Consider the following 15997-nt stretch of genomic DNA (forward strand, 5'->3'; position numbering starts at 1 on the left):
GCACAAAGTTTTTGCAATTTATTTCCTTGTTTATATTTTAATTTGATATTGGAATGGTTTCTACGCTCCCCCCTCCCCGCCCAGTTCCTCTCCTTGGAAATGAGGTGGGCTCAGCTTGTCAGATGTGGCGAAAGAGATATTTAGGGAATAGTGATCCTAACATTTGGTTGGGCTGTGGACAGGGGTGCTTCAGGCTAATGCCCTGGGTGTGCCCGGAGGGACAAGAGGGAGGACGTTCGGCCTGGTGTCAGGCTGAAGGAGGGGGGTGCGGGAGCCCCCCTGCGATGTGAGTGACCAGTGCCTTGTGCTGGAGAAATGAGCCGAGGCACACAGGCAAAGAGGTCGGTGGCTCCCGGCACTGGGATCCAGCAAAGGCTGGTGGGCCTCGGCGGGTGCCAATGTGGAGACCTGCTGCGCCAATGTGGGATCCTGCTGCGCCAATGTGGGGTCTCGCCATGTAAATGTGGAATCCTGCTGTGCCGATGTGGGATCCTGCTGTGCCAACGTGGGATCCTGTTGTGCCAATGAGGTATCTGGCTGCGCCAATGTGGGATCCTGCTGTGTAAATGTGGGATCCTGCTGTGCCAACGATGACCCAGCATCAATGGGTATCGGTGCGATGGAGGGAATGGTGAAGGCTTGAAGAGAGTGAAAGGAGGCTCAGGGGCAGGGAGTTACGTTTTGCTCGGGAGGTTGTGAGGGGTGTGGGAGGGGGCTCCCGTCGTGGTCCCGGGCCTGAGGCCTCTGTAGATTGGACAGTATTCGGCGGAAGCCAGCAGGACCATGAGGACCAGCAGAACAGTCCCACCCAGACAGTTCCGCAGCACAGAGACCCACGTTGCGTGCTTCGTCCAACCAGACAGAGCTGAAACAGAGAGAGAGAACACGTCTCAGCACGGGGTTAGATACAGGGTAAAGCTCCCTCTACACTGTCCCCCATCAAACACTCCCAGGGACAGCACGGGGTTAGACACAGAGTAAAGCTCCCTCTACACTGTCCCCCATCAAACACCCCCAGGGACAGCACGGGGTTAGACACAGAGTAAAGCTCCCTCTACACTGTCCTCCATCAAACACTCACAGGGACAGCACGGGGTTAGATACAGGGTAAAGCTCCCTCTACACTGTCCCCCAGCAAACACTCCAAGGGCAGGGACAGCACAGGGTTAGACACAGAGAAAAGCTCCCTCAGTGATCCACAGGGTACCCTTAGGGAAGGAATTCCAGGGATTCTGACACAGTGACACCGAAGGAATGGGGATATATTTCCAAGTCGGGATGGGGAGGGTCTCGGAGGGGAACATGCAGTGGGTGGGGGTCCCATGTACCTGCTGCCCCTTGTCCTTCTGGATGGAAGTGGGTCGTGGGGTTTCGAAGGTGCTCCCTGAGGATCTTTGGTGAATTTCTGCAGAGCATCTTGTAGATGGTACACACTGCTGCGACTGAGCGTCGGGGGGTGGGGGAGGGAGTGGGATGTTTGTGGATGCGGTGCCAATCGAGCGGGGGCTGCTTTGTCCTGGATGGTGTCGAGCTTCTCGAGTGTTTTTGGAGCTGCCCCCATCCAGGGGCAAGTGGGGAGTATCCCATCCCACTCCTGCCTTGTGCCTTGTAGATGGTGGGACAGGATTTGGGGGGAGACAGGACGGGAGTTACTCGCTGCAGGATTCCCAGCCTTTGAGCTGCTCTTGTAGCCGCTGTGTTTATGTGGTGAGTCCAGGAGCGTTTTGTTGCTACGAGACGGTAAGGGGAACTGTTGGTGTGGGGTTTAGGATAGACACTGACCTGTTGGTGTGGGGTTTAGGATAGACACTGACCTGTTGGTGTGGGGTTTAGGATAGACACTGACCTGTTGGTGTGGGGTTTAGGATACACACTGACCTGTTGGTGTGGGGTTTAGGATAGACACTGACCTGTTGGTGTGGGGTTTAGGATACACACTGACCTGTTGGTGTGGGGTTTAGGATACACACTGACCTGTTGGTGTGGGGTTTAGGATACACACTGACCTGTTGGTGTGGTGTTTAGGATAGACACTGACCTGTTGGTGTGGGGTTTAGGATAGACACTGACCTGTTGGTGTGGGGTTTAGGATATACACTGACCTGTTGGTGTGGGGTTTAGGATACACACTGACCTGTTGGTGTGGGGTTTAGGATACACACTGACCTGTTGGTGTGGGGTTTAGGATACACACTGACCTGTTGGTGTGGGGTTTAGGATAGACACTGACCTGTTGGTGTGGGGTTTAGGATAGACACTGACCTGTTGGTGTGGGGTTTAGGATACACACTGACCTGTTGGTGTGGGGTTTAGGATAGACACTGACCTGTTGGTGTGGGGTTTAGGATACACACTGACCTGTTGGTGTGGGGTTTAGGATAGACACTGACCTGTTGGTGTGGGGTTTAGGACCGACACTGACCTGTTGGTGTGGGGTTTAGGATACACACTGACCTTCCTGTGATTTTGTGCAGGGTGTCTCTATCCTGAACTCAGCGCTCTCCTCACTGACAGGGTTCCACACTGTACAGCGATAGTGGATGGACTGAGACCGTCCCACTGACACTTCCAGCTCCCCTGGGTTCCCAGAGACCTGCTCCATCGGCCCATCATTCACATTGGACCCCAGCCACGTCCAGGTATAGTGAATGTGACTTCCACTGCCCACAGAGCACCGCAGAGTCACATTACACCTCTCAGCTGAGACGTTCTCTATCAGCTCCATGGTGGGCACAGACACAGGCTCTGTGTGAACAAGGAAAGGCTGTTAGTAACCTCCAGAAACATTCCTCTGTCTCTCTCTACTCGAGACTCCACCCTCACTGTGGGACAGTGGCTCGGAGAGACTTCCCCCTCACTGCGGGACACGGACAAAGAGAGACTTCCCCTCACTGAGGGGCAGGGACACAGAGAGACTCCCCCTCACTGAGGGACATGGACAGAGAGAAACTCCCCTTCACTGAGGGATAGGGGCTTGGAGAGACTCCCCCTCACTGAGGGACAGGGGCTTGGAGAGACTCCCCCTCACTGAGCGACAGGGGCACAGAGAGTCTCCCCCTCACTGTGGGTCAGGGGCACAGAGAGACTCCCCCTCACTGAGGGAGTGGGGCACAGAGAGACTCCCCCTCACTGAGGGACAGGGGCACAGAGAGACTCCCCCTCACTGAGGGAGTGGGGCACAGAGAGACTCCCCCTCACTGAGGGACAGGGGCACAGAGAGGCTCCCCCTCACTGAGGGACAGGGGCACAGGGAGACTCCCCTTCACTGAGGGACAGGGTCACAGAGAGACTCCCCCTCACTGAGGGACAGGGACACAGACTTCCCCTCACTGAGGGACAGGGACACAGACTCCCCCTCACTGAGGGACAGGGACACAGAGAGACTCCCCCTCACTGAGGGACAGGGTCACAGAGAGACTCCCCCTCACTGAGGGACAGGGACACAGAGAGACTCCCCCTCACTGAGGGACAGGGGCACAGGGAGACTCCCCTTCACTGAGGGACAGGGTCACAGAGAGACTCCCCCTCACTGAGGGACAGGGACACAGACTCCCCCTCACTGAGGGACAGGGACACAGAGAGACTCCCCCTCACTGAGGGACAGGGACACAGACTCCCCCTCACTGAGGGACAGGGGCACAGGCCCCCCCCTCACTGAGGGACAGGGACACAGAGAGACTCCCCCTCACTGAGGGACAGAGACACGGACTCCCCCTCACTGAGGGAGAGGGGCACAGGGCCCTCTCCAGCCTGTACTGAATAGACTCACCATAAACCTGGAGAGAAATCTCTTCTGTATAATCTTGTCTTGCTGTTACAGTAACTGTGTAAGTCCCTCCGTCACTGACCCGCAGGTTGTCTATCTGGAGGGTGTGGTTGTGGTGCAGTGTCGTTCTTCCTTCAAACTCAGTTTGTGGAAATATCTTTGATTTATTCTCACTGACATCAAATCGAGCGATGGGTACCTGGAGAGATTCTACACTGAATTTCCAGGTGATTTCTGCACGCTGTGGGATCGGGTCGATTTCCACAAGTAACCAGACTGAGTGTCCCACGGTCCCGTTCACAAGGAAATGTGGAATTTTAATATTCACTTCCCACTGACCTTCAAATGGAAAAAATTATATGTGTTAGTATACCATGCCTCCCTCCTGATATCTCTCAGTTTTCTCTCTGAGGGTCTCCCAATGATACACTGGGGTGGGTGCCAGGGGGAGAGGGCAGGGAGCTGAGAGCAGGCAGACCCAGATGGGGGGGCTGGGCTCGGCCCTGAACCTGGATTAGGCCCTGAACCTGGATTAGGCCCTGAACCTGGATTAGGCCCTGAACCTGGATTAGGCCCTGAACCTGGATTAGGCCCTGAACCTGGATTAGGCCCTGAACCTGGATTAGGCCCTGAACGTGGGTTAGGCCCTGAACCTGGATTAGGCCCTGAACCTGGATAAGATCCTGAATGTGGATTAGGCCCTGAATTTGGATTTGGCCCTGAGCCTGGATTAGGCCCTGAATGTGGATTAGAATCTGAACCTGGATTAGGCCCTGAACGTGGGTTAGGCCCTGAACGTGGGTTAGGCCCTGAACGTGGGTTAGGCCCTGAACCTGGATTAGGCCCTGAACCTGGATTAGGCCCTGAACCTGGATTAGGCCCTGAACCTGGATTACACCCTGAATGTGGATTAGGCCCTGAATCTGGATTAGGTTCTGAATCTGGATTAGGCCCTGAATCTGGATTAGGCCCTGAACCTGGATTAGGCCCTGAATCTCAAATCGGTCTTCAAACTAGATTCAGACTCGAATGGAGACTAGGTTTGAGACTGAAGTTGTCCCTAAATGTCGAGTTTGCCATGAATCTGGAGTAGGACGTGAATTTGGAACAGGCCTGGAATCTGGAGTGTTCCTGATCCTGGAGTAGACCCTAAGCCTGGAGGGTTACACAATTGGGAGAGATAGAATCAGGTTTATGGTTCAGGTTAGGGTTAGGAGCATGGTTAGGGTTAAGCTCACAGTTAGGATCAGGGGTAGAGACAGGTATAGGGTTAGGGTGAGGGATAGGGTTCAGGTTGGGGTTAGGGTTAGGGTTGGGTCAGGGTCCGGGATAGGGATAGGGTTCAGGTTAGGGATAGGGTTAGTGTTCGGCTTAGGGTTAGAGTTAGGGATAGGGTTAGAGTTAGGGTCAGGGATAGGGATAGGGTTCGGGTTAGGGTTAGGGTTAGGGATAGGGTTCGGGATAGAGTTTGGGATAGGGTTCGGTTTAGGGTTAGGGTTAGTGTTAGGGTCAGGGATAGGGATAGTGTTCGGCTTAGGGTTAGTGTTAGGGATAGGGTTAGGGACAGGGTTAGGGTTAGGGATAGGGTTAGGGTTAGGGTTAGGGTTAGGGTCAGGGATAGTGATAGGGTTTGGGTTAAGGTTTGGGATAGGGTTCGGTTTAGGGTTAGGGTTAGGGTTAGGGATAGGGTTAGCGTTAGGGTTATGGTTAGGGTTAGCATTAGGGTTCGGGTTCGGGTTAGGGTTTGGGGCTAGAGTTGCGGTTGGAGTTGGGTTTGGGGTTGAGGTTAGGGTTTGGGGTTGGGGTTGCAGTTGAGGCTGGGGTTTAGGTTGGGTTTCGGGTTGGGGTTGCGGTTGGGGTTGGGCTTAGGTTTAGGGTTGGGGTTTAGGGTTGTTGTGGGGTTTAGGGTTAGTGTTGGGGTTGGAGTTGGGCTTGGGTTGGGGTTGGGGTTGTGGTTAGGGTTTGGGGTTGGGGTTGGGTTTAGGGTTAGTGTTGGGGTCGGGGGTAGGGTTGGGGTTGGGTTGCGGTTGGGGTTGGGTTCCGGTTGGGGATGGGTTTGGGTTTGTGTTTAGGTTTGGGGTTTAGGGTTGGAGTTGGGTTTAGGGTTGGGGTTTAGAGTTAGGTTTGGGGTTGGGTTGGGGTTGGGTTTAGGGTTGGGATTGGGGTTGGAGTTGGGTTTAGGGTTTGGGTCGGGGCTAGGGTTAGGGTTAGGGTTAGGGTTGGGATTGAGGTTGGGGTTGGAGGTGGGATTGGGGTTGGGGTTGGGTTTAGGGTTTGTGTTGGTGTTGGGTTTAGGGTAGGGGTTGGGTTGGGGTTAGGATTAGGATTAGGGTTAGGGTTGGGATTGGTGTTAGGGCTTGGGTTTGGGTTCGGGTTAGGGTCAGGGTCGGGGTCGGGGTTGGGTTTAGGGCTGGGGTTGGGCTTGGGGTTGGGGTTGGTGTTGGGGTTGGGGTTGGGTTGGGGTTGGGTTGGGGTTGGGTTGGGGTTTGGGTTGGGGTTGGGGTTGGGGTTAGGGCTTGGGTTTAGGTTCGGGTTACGGTCAGGGTCGGGGTCCTGCGTAGGGTTGGGGTTGGGGTTGGTGTTGGGGTTGGGCTTGGGGTTGTGTTGTGGTTAGGGTTAGGGTTGGGGTTAGGGTTGGGGTTGGGTTGGGGTTTGGGTTGGGGTTAGGGCTTGGGTTTGGGTTCGGGTTAGGGTCAGGGTCAGGGTCGGGTTTAGGGTTGGGTTTGGGGTTGGGGTTGTGGTTGGGTTTGCGGTTGGTGTTGGGGTTGCGGTTAGGGTTTGGGTTTGGGTTGGGGTTGGGTTTGGGTTGGGGTTGGGTTTTGGGTTGGGGTTGGGGTTAGGGTTAATGTTGGGGTTGGGGTTAGGGTTGGGGTTGGGTTTAGGGTTGGGGTTGGGGTTGGGTTTAGGGTTGGGGTTGGGGCTAGTGTTGGGGTTGGGTTGGGGTTGGGGTTGATTTTAGGGTTGGGGTTGGGTTTGGGGTTAGGGTTAATGTTGGGGTTGGGGTTAGGGTTGGGTTTGGGGTTGGGGTTGGGTTGGGGTTGGGTTGGGGTTAGGATTAGGATTAGGGTTAGGGTTTGGGTTGGGGTTGGTGTTAGGGCTTGGGTTTGGGTTTGGGTTAGGGTCAGGGTCAGGGTCGGGGTTGGGTTTAGGGTTGGGGTTGGTGTTGGGTTTAGGGTTGGGGTTGGGTTGGGGTTGGGTTGGGGTTAGGATTAGGATTATGGTTAGGGTTAGGGTTGGGGTTGGTGTTAGGGCTTGGGTTTAGGTTCGGGTTACGGTCAGGGTCGGGGTCTGGTTTAGGGTTGGGGTTGGTGTTGGAGTTGCGGTTGGGCTTGGGGTTGGGTTGTGGTTAGGTTCGGGTTACGGTCAGGGTCGGGGTCTGGTTTAGGGTTGGGGTTGGTGTTGGGGTTGGGGTTGGGCTTGCGGTTGGGTTGTGGTTAGGGTTAGGGTTGGGGTTGGGGTTGGGGTTTGGGTTGGGTTTGGGGTTGGGGTTGGGGTTGGGGTTAGGGCTTGGGTTTGGGTTCGGGGTTGGGTTTAGGGTTGGGTTGTGGTTAGGGTTAGGGTTGGGGTTGGGGTTGGGTTTAGGGTTGGGGTTGGGGTTGGGTTTAGGGTTGGGGTTGGTGTTCGGGCCTGGGTTTGGGTTTGGGTTAGGGTCGGGGTCGGGTTTAGGGTTGGGGTTGGGGTTGGGCTTGGGGTTGGGTTGTGGCTCGCGTTAGGGTTGGGGTTGGTGTTGGGGTTGTGTTGGGGTTGTGTTGGGATTTGGGTTGGGTTTGGGGTTGGGGTTGGGGTTAGGGCTTGGGTTTAGGTTCGGGTTACGGTCAGGGTCGGGGTCTGGTTTAGGGTTGGGGTTGGTGTTGGGGTTGGACTTGGGCTTGGGGTTGGGTTGTGCTTAGGGTTAGGGTTGGGGTTGGGGTTGGGGTTTGGGTTGGATTTAGGGTTGGGGTTGGGGTTAGGGCTTGGGTTTGGGTTTGGGTTTGGGTTAGGATCAGGGTCAGGGTCGGGTTTAGGGTTGGGTTTGGAGTTGGGGTTGTGGTTGGGTTTGCGGTTGGTGTTGTGGTTAGGGTTAGGGTTTGGGTTGGGGTTGGGGTTGGGTTTGGGTTGGGATTGGGGTTAGGTTTTGGGTTGGGGTTGGGGTTAGGGTTAATGTTGGGGTTGGGGTTGGGTTTGGGGTTGGGGTTGGGTTTAGGGTTGGGGTTGGGCTAGGGTTGGGGTTGGGCTAGGGTTGGGGTTGGGTTGGGGTTGGGGTTGAGTTTAGGGTTGGGTTTGGGGTTAGGGTTAATTTTGGGGTTGGGGTTGGGGTTGGGTTTAGGGTTGGGGTTGGGTTTTGGTTGGGGTTGGGGTTGGGGTTGGGTTTAGGGTTGGGGTTGGGGTTTGGGTTGCGGTTGGGTTGGGGTTGGGGTTGGGGTTGGGGTTGGGTTTAGGGTTGGGGTTTAGGGTTGCGGTTGGGGTTGGGTTTATTGTTGGGGTTTAGGGTTAGGGTTGGGGTTGCATTGGGGTTAGGGTTGGGTTTAGGGTTGGGGTTGTGGTTAGGGGTTGGGTTGGGGTTGGGGTTGGTGTTGGGTTGGGGTTGGGTTTCGGGTTGGGGTTGGGTTTAGGGTTGGGGTTGTGGTTAGGGTTTGGGGTTGGGTTTGGGGTTGGGGTTGGGTTGGGGTTGGGGTTGGGGTTGGTTTTAGGGTTGGGGTTGGGTTGGGGTTGGGTTTCGGGTTGGGTTTAGGGTTGGGTTTGGGGTTGGGTTGGGGTTGGGGTTGGGTTTAGGGTTGGGGTTGTGGTTAGGGTTTGTGGTTGGGGTTGGGTTGGGTTGGGGTTTGGGGTTAGGGTCAGGGTCGGAGGAAGGTTGCGAGTAGAAATCTATTATATATTATGGTGGGGAAAGAAGGTCAGTGGGGAGCCCCTGGGTCTCTCATCGATCAATATGTGACAGATAGACACTCACTCATTAAGCAGATGAGAAAAGGGGGATGGGGCCTGTCCCAGGCCCTGGAACAACAGCAAAATTGCCTCCGAGGCCAGAAGAAAGGCAGGATTGTGAATGTTCTTTTAATACATCAATTGGCCGGCCTTATAACGGAAACATCCGAGTCCACCGAAAGGTGGACAGAGGAAAAGAGGATCCGAGAATCACAGATCAGAGAGCTAGAAAAAAGGAGCCAGGTTTTAGCAGAAGGCCAGTGGGGGCCACCACCCTCATACTATCCCAAAGAGGGGCCAAATGCTCCAGACTGGAGTCTAAGTGAGGAAGCAAACCTCACCCCAGTAACCCGGGGTGGGACCCTGGCAAACCCTAGCGGGAGGTATCACCCCTTCACACCCAGAGACAGGCAGCAGGTCTTGGCCTCCCTGGGAAGATTACAACCTCAAAGCACAAATGCTGTGTTCTGAGGTGAGTCAGGCACCATCTCGGGGGGGCACCAACTACACTGAGGAGACACACATCAACTCGTTCAGGGGGCATGTCCACAAGGTAAGTGGCGATGGATGGGGGATGGTTCTGGTCAGGCTAACGCTGCAGGCCAGGCCAGGCACGATTCCCGAGGTGGATGGTGGGTGTATGGTGTAGAGTTAACAGCAGAAAGAGGCCACACGAGCAAACCTTCAATCGCTTCAAACCTGAAGCCCGAAGGGCCCTGGGGAATGCCGTACTGACTGGTCTAAGATCACAATCACTAAACAACAGAAGGGAGAAGGGGCTTCGGAGTACGGAGAACAGTTGTTTAAGTTATCCCCAGAATGTTCCGGGGTGCCGGAGGCAATTCGAACAGATAGGGTTTTTATACAGGAATTCAAAGATGGGCTATCACCTGCCCACCGGGCAATTCCGAAAATGGGCGTAATTGCCACAAGAGATTATGAGGAATTGGGAGAATGGGCATCTGGGATAACGGAGGGATGGGAGGACAACCCACTGTCCGTATCAGACAGGGAATCGTGGGTGCCGCGACAAGGATAAAACTGAAAGTCACTTGTCATTCCTGTGGTAAGAAAGGGCACTAGGCTGGAGAATGTAGAGCCCCCAGACAGAACAAAGGGAGACCTGGGGGGATCTGCCAATGTTGTGGCAAACAGGGCCTCTCAGAGAGCAGCTGCTGGGAGAAACACGGCCAGCCACTAACAGCCACTCCTGACAAGGAAAGGGGCTGCCACGTTGCTCCAAGCCGTGTGGGACAGGTCGGATGTCCAAGATGAACAAAGGGACTTGGAGCTTAGTCCCGAGGTCCCACGGGCAGGTCGCAGGGTGAAGGTAAAGACCTTACCCAGTGAACCTGGGTTTGCCCCGAAATGGAAAGGCCCCGATGAAGTTATCATCACCTGCATCGATACGTCTGGAAACATTGGTCCCAACTTAAAGAATGTGTGAACGCCACTTAAGATCTTATATGATACATTTGCTTCACAGAGCGACCCTTTCCTAGACCTCCAAGCAGATTGATTGGGACTGCCGAAGCTGCGTGAGGGCGGGGTAGCTTTTGGAACATTGTTAACTTTGAGAAATAAGACTTTGTGACATTTAGCAATGATTAATCTGCCATCCTCTGTCACACACTTTCTCACAGTGCCCTGTCTCATTGCGTTTGGGTCTGGAGAGTGACTTGTTCTGCAAGACCCACGTACATCTGCACAGTAAGATAACAAAATGTGAGGCTGGATGAACACAGCAGGCCAAGCAGCATCTCAGGAGCATCTGCAGTTCCCATTATCTCTGATACATCTGCACAGTGACAGGACCGTGTGCTCCCCGCTGGCACGGTCAGCGGAGGTGTTGTTCACAGCCAGCCCCGGGTGGACCCCCTTTAACCTCCAGACGCACCCTGTGTGGGCCAAACCGGTAAATACCGACGAGGAACACCAGGGAGATGTGGAGAGCTGATAAACTCAAATAGGGTACAGTCCCCCAGCTGTACAGGAACTCGGGGAAAGGACCACACAACATGCTCGAACCCGCTAAGTTCCCCGCATTGCTTCTCAGGACAGGGAGGGTGTGAGTGCATATGCTCTAGTCCCTAAGGACGCCTCCTGTGCGCGGATGCAGTGCCCCTGCCAGCCTTGCCAAGCGAACAACAGCCCGTTTACGTGCACTTGTGATGAGCAACGATGTCTGAACGTGACTGCAGGTGGACGGTTTAGTTGTGGACAGTGCGACGGGATCCATGTTAGTTCACCCACCTGGACGTAGCCATTTGACACCTACCCACTGGTGGGGTCAGGCGGGGACTGCAGCCAGCCCAGGAACTGGTGCCACAAACAGTTCACGCAGAGGAATAATCAGGAGCTCCAATGCTATCGAGCCAAGGAAGGCTTTGCGTTCCTCCTGAATGGGACCTTCACAACAGCCAGCCCGACCCTCCCAGTCCTCTCTGCAGTGTCCCGGTGTGATAGTCTCCCAGTGTGACAGTGTCCCGGTGTAACAGTGTCCCAGTGTGACAGTGTCCCGGTGTGACGGTCTCCCAGTGTGACAGTGTCCCGGTGTAACAGTGTCCCGGTGTGACAGTCTCCCAGTGTGACAGTCTCCCAGTGTGACAGTCTCACAGTGTGACAGTGTCCCGGTGTGACAGTGTCCCGGTGTGACAGTGTCCCGGTGTGACAGTCTCACAGTGTGACAGTGTCCCGGTGTGTCAGTGTCCCGGTGTGTCAGTCTCCCAGTGTGACAGTGTCCCGGTGTGACAGTGTCCCGGTGTGACAGTGTCCCGGTGTGACAGTGTCCCGGTGTGACAGTCTCACAGTGTGACAGTGTCCCGGTGTGTCAGTGTCCCAGTGTGACAGTCTCCCAGTGTGACAGTGTCCCGGTGTGACAGTCTCACAGTGTGACAGTGTCCCGGTGTGACAGTCTCCCAGTGTGACAGTCTCCCAGTGTGACAGTCTCACAGTGTGACAGTGTCCCGGTGTGACAGTGTCCCGGTGTGACAGTGTCCCGGTGTGACAGTGTCCCGGTGTGTCAGTGTCCCAGTGTGACAGTCTCCCAGTGTGACAGTGTCCCGGTGTGACAGTGTCCCGGTGTGACAGTGTCCCGGTGTGACAGTGTCCCGGTGTGACAGTCTCACAGTGTGACAGTGTCCCGGTGTGTCAGTGTCCCAGTGTGACAGTCTCCCAGTGTGACAGTGTCCCGGTGTGACAGTCTCACAGTGTGACAGTGTCCCGGTGTGACAGTGTCCCGGTGTGACAGTGTCCCGGTGTGACAGTGTCCCGGTGTGACAGTCTCACAGTGTGACAGTGTCCCGGTGTGACAGTGTCCCGGTGTGACAGTGTCCCGGTGTGACAGTCTCACAGTGTGACAGTGTCCCGGTGTGTCAGTGTCCCAGTGTGACAGTCTCCCAGTGTGACAGTGTCCCGGTGTGACAGTGTCCCGGTGTGACAGTGTCCCGGTGTGACAGTGTCCCGGTGTGACAGTCTCACAGTGTGACAGTGTCCCGGTGTGTCAGTGTCCCAGTGTGACAGTCTCCCAGTGTGACAGTGTCCCGGTGTGACAGTCTCACAGTGTGACAGTGTCCCGGTGTGACAGTGTCCCGGTGTGACAGTGTCCCGGTGTGACAGTCTCACAGTGTGACAGTGTCCCGGTGTGACAGTGTCCCGGTGTGACAGTGTCCCGGTGTGACAGTCTCACAGTGTGACAGTGTCCCGGTGTGTCAGTGTCCCAGTGTGACAGTCTCCCAGTGTGACAGTGTCCCGGTGTGACAGTCTCACAGTGTGACAGTGTCCCGGTGTGTCAGTGTCCCGGTGTGACAGTGTCCCGGTGTGACGGTGTCCCGGTGTGACGGTGTCCCGGTGTGACGGTGTGACGGTGTCCCGGTGTGACGGTGTCCCGGTGTGACAGTGTCCCGGTGTGACAGTGTCCCGGTGTGACAGTGTCCCGGTGTGACAGTCTCACCGTGTGACAGTCTCCCGGTGTGACAGTCTCCCGGTGTGACAGTCTCCCGGTGTGACAGTCTCACGGTGTGACAGTCTCACAGTGTGACAGTCTCACAGTGTGACAGTGTCCCGGTGTGACAGTCTCACAGTGTGACAGTGTCCCGGTGTGACAGTCTCACAGTGTGACAGTCTCACGGTGTGACAGTGTCCCGGTGTGACAGTGTCCCGGTGTGACAGTGTCCCGGTGTGACAGTCTCACAGTGTGACAGTCTCACAGTGTGACAGTCTCACAGTGTGACAGTCTCACAGTGTGACAGTGTCCCGGTGTGACAGTCTCACAGTGTGACAGTCTCACAGTGTGACAGTGTCCCGGTGTGACAGTCTCACAGTGTGACAGTCTCACAGTGTGACAGTCTCACAGTGTGACAGTCTCCCGATATGACAGTGTCCCGGTGCGGCGGTGTACTGGTGTGATAGTATCCCGGTGTAACAGTCTCCCGGTGTGGCACAGTGCTGGTGTGACTGTGTCCCGGTGTGACAGTCTCACAGTGTGACAGTCTCACAGTGTGACAGTGTCCCGGTGTGACAGTGTCCCGGTGTGACAGTGTCCCGGTGTGACAGTCTCACCGTGTGACAGTCTCACCGTGTGACAGTGTCCCGGTGTGACAGTCTCCCGGTGTGACAGTCTCACGGTGTGACAGTGTCCCGGTGTGACAGTCTCCCGGTGTGACAGTCTCCCGGTGTGACAGTCTCCCGGTGTGACAGTCTCACAGTGTGACAGTCTCACAGTGTGACAGTCTCACAGTGTGACAGTGTCCCGGTGTGACAGTCTCACAGTGTGACAGTGTCCCGGTGTGACAGTCTCACAGTGTGACAGTCTCACGGTGTGACAGTCTCACAGTGTGACAGTCTCACAGTGTGACAGTCTCACAGTGTGACAGTCTCACAGTGTGACAGTCTCCCGATATGACAGTGTCCCGGTGCGGCGGTGTACTGGTGTGATAGTATCCCGGTGTAACAGTCTCCCGGTGTGGCACAGTGCTGGTGTGACTGTGTCCCGGTGTGACAGTCTCACAGTGTGACAGTGTCCCGGTGTGACAGTGTCCCGGTGTGACAGTCTCCCGATATGACAGTGTCCCGGTGCGGCGGTGTACTGGTGTGATAGTATCCCGGTGTAACAGTCTCCCGGTGTGGCACAGTGCTGGTGTGACTGTGTCCCGGTGTGATAGTCTCACAGTGTAACAGTCTCCCTGTGTAGCAGTCTCCATCTGTAACAGTGTCCTCCTGTGACAGTGTCACAGTGTGACTGTCTCCCCATCAAACACTCCCAGGAAAGGGACAGCAAGGAGTTACTCTCACTTTCTATCTTCCTCTCTGACTCCCTCTCCATCATCCTTTCCGACTGTCACTCTGTCTCACTCTCTGACTCACTGTCTATCCACCTCTCGTGGCTCACTATCTACCTCCCTCTGTCTGTCTTTCTCTCTCCTTCTCTCTCCCCTCACTTCTCTGAGTCTCTCTATCTCCCTCTCTGACTCACTCTCAATCTCCCTCTTTATAAAAATTGTTACTCACCGACACAGAAGGCAGAGATAATGAGCAGCTCACAAGCCCATCTCATATTAAAATTACACATCGCCATTGAGAGGGACAGAGAGGGAAGAGGAAACGTTTGAGATTGTGAAACAAGGAAGCGATTGGAGCGGAAAGACGAAATACAAGCAGCCTCTGAAAGAAAGTGCACCACACGGAGGCAAATACACTATAGCCCCCATACCGCAGCCTCTCGGTGCACTCTCTGTAGCCCTACATCTGAGTCACCCCCTCAGACTACCATCATCATTCGCTGTGGCTCCTGTCTCCATCCCAAAGCTGGGAGGAGGTCCTGTCCACTGCTGCAGTCGGGAGGTCAGGGGGGGCCTGCCCATAAGCAGCATGGATGAAAAGAAGGAGAAAGCGGGCAGAGAGAGTAAAAGGGGAGGGGAAGACAGGTTTGGGAGAGGAATTTTCGAACAGCCTTCAGTTTCAAGAAAAGAGACCATCAATTTTTCTGACAGGGCGGGCGAGGAGGCGTGAGCTGGTGTGAGTCAGGACTAATGTTTCAAAGTACTCCTAATGATGGAGGTCAGAGCCTTTGGGTGGCAGTCATTGAGGGACACTGCATGAGCTTCCTTTGGTATCAGGATGATGGTGGTCAGCTTGAAGCAGTTGGGGGACTTTGAATAGTAGCAAGGAGACGTTGAAGATGTCAGTCAAAATTCCCACTGTCTGGTACGCAGAATCCGAGTGCAGAGCCGGGGATAAAATCCGGGCCAGTCACTTCCTATGGGTTCACTCTTGGAAAGGCCGATCTGGCGTCTGCAGCAGGGGCCGAGGGTGAATACCTAGGCTCATGGTAAGGCCAGGAGATATCAAACTGCGTCACTCAATCATACATGTTTCACAGAATTAAATTATCTTGGGTGCAAGATAATTAGGGTGTATTTCTATCTGGAACATCCGAAAGCATGCCAAGTTGCCATGGAAGTGGAACGTGAGATGCGAAGTTTCTCTTGTTTAATATTGCTCGCTGTTTTTCACAGAAGACAGTTGAAAATTTGGAAATTGTGCAGTTCTCTTGGGCTAAATAGGAGAGTAGCTGCAAAATCCATCCAGCTTTGAATAGATTGAGAGCCTAAGACAACGTGGGATACCTGGATATAAAATGTGGGGATTGAAATATTTATGCTGTAACCTTAAATATTTGAAGGGGTTCTACAGTTCAGCAGATGGAGCTTTGACCCCAGGTATTAGAATGTATCTGCATGTTAGCAAGAAATAAATGACCAGTACAGCGGAGGTGGTAGACGCAGACACGTTAGTTATAATGAAGGATTGATGTTCTGGTCATATTCAGGGATTTGGGTTATGGTGATGTATTAAGGTTCCTGGTGAACATTTGGGGTTATAGTCAAGCATTGGTGTTCTGTGCGGGATTTAGGTTCTGGTGAGGAATATGGGTTACAGTCAGAGTTTGGGCTTTTGGTCTGAGATTGAGATTATGGATATATTTGGACAGGTACCTGGATGGGCAGTGAGCAAATGGACACAGACTGTTAGAAAATAGATGACAGGTTAGACAGAGGATCTTGATTGGTGCAGGCTTGGAGGGCCGAAGGGCCTGTTCCTGTGCTGTAATTTTCTTTGTTCTTTGTTCAGGCAAAGACTAAGGGACCATTTCACCTAGCCTCTTTGCCTGGCCCATAACAGCCAGCCTAACCTCCTAGCTTCTGTCAACTCTCCCCCCACACTCCCCCTCCAACATGTTCATCCTCAGCGTCCTCCAGTGTCACAGTGACTCGGAAAACAAATTTGAAGAACAACACCTTATCTTCCTCTACATCGCCGAGGCCA

At 54.5% G+C, this 15997-nt stretch overlaps 1 protein-coding gene across 1 annotated transcript; it reads right to left on the reverse strand.

The window, feature by feature from the left end:
• Positions 1-4: 4 nt before the first annotated feature.
• LOC132207373 (SLAM family member 5-like) lies at positions 5-14268 on the reverse strand. Its single transcript, XM_059642789.1, has 4 exons — positions 14180-14268; positions 3770-4105; positions 2455-2745; positions 5-865 (listed from the first exon to the last, which is right to left on the reverse strand). The coding sequence occupies exons 1-4, from the start codon at positions 14244-14246 to the stop codon at positions 675-677; spliced, it is 885 nt and encodes a 294-aa protein (XP_059498772.1). The 5' UTR covers positions 14247-14268; the 3' UTR covers positions 5-674.
• Between the last annotated feature and the right edge of the window lie 1729 nt (positions 14269-15997).

Source organism: Stegostoma tigrinum, chromosome 46 (assembly GCF_030684315.1).
Source record: "Stegostoma tigrinum isolate sSteTig4 chromosome 46, sSteTig4.hap1, whole genome shotgun sequence".
Lineage (NCBI taxonomy): Eukaryota > Metazoa > Chordata > Chondrichthyes > Orectolobiformes > Stegostomatidae > Stegostoma > Stegostoma tigrinum.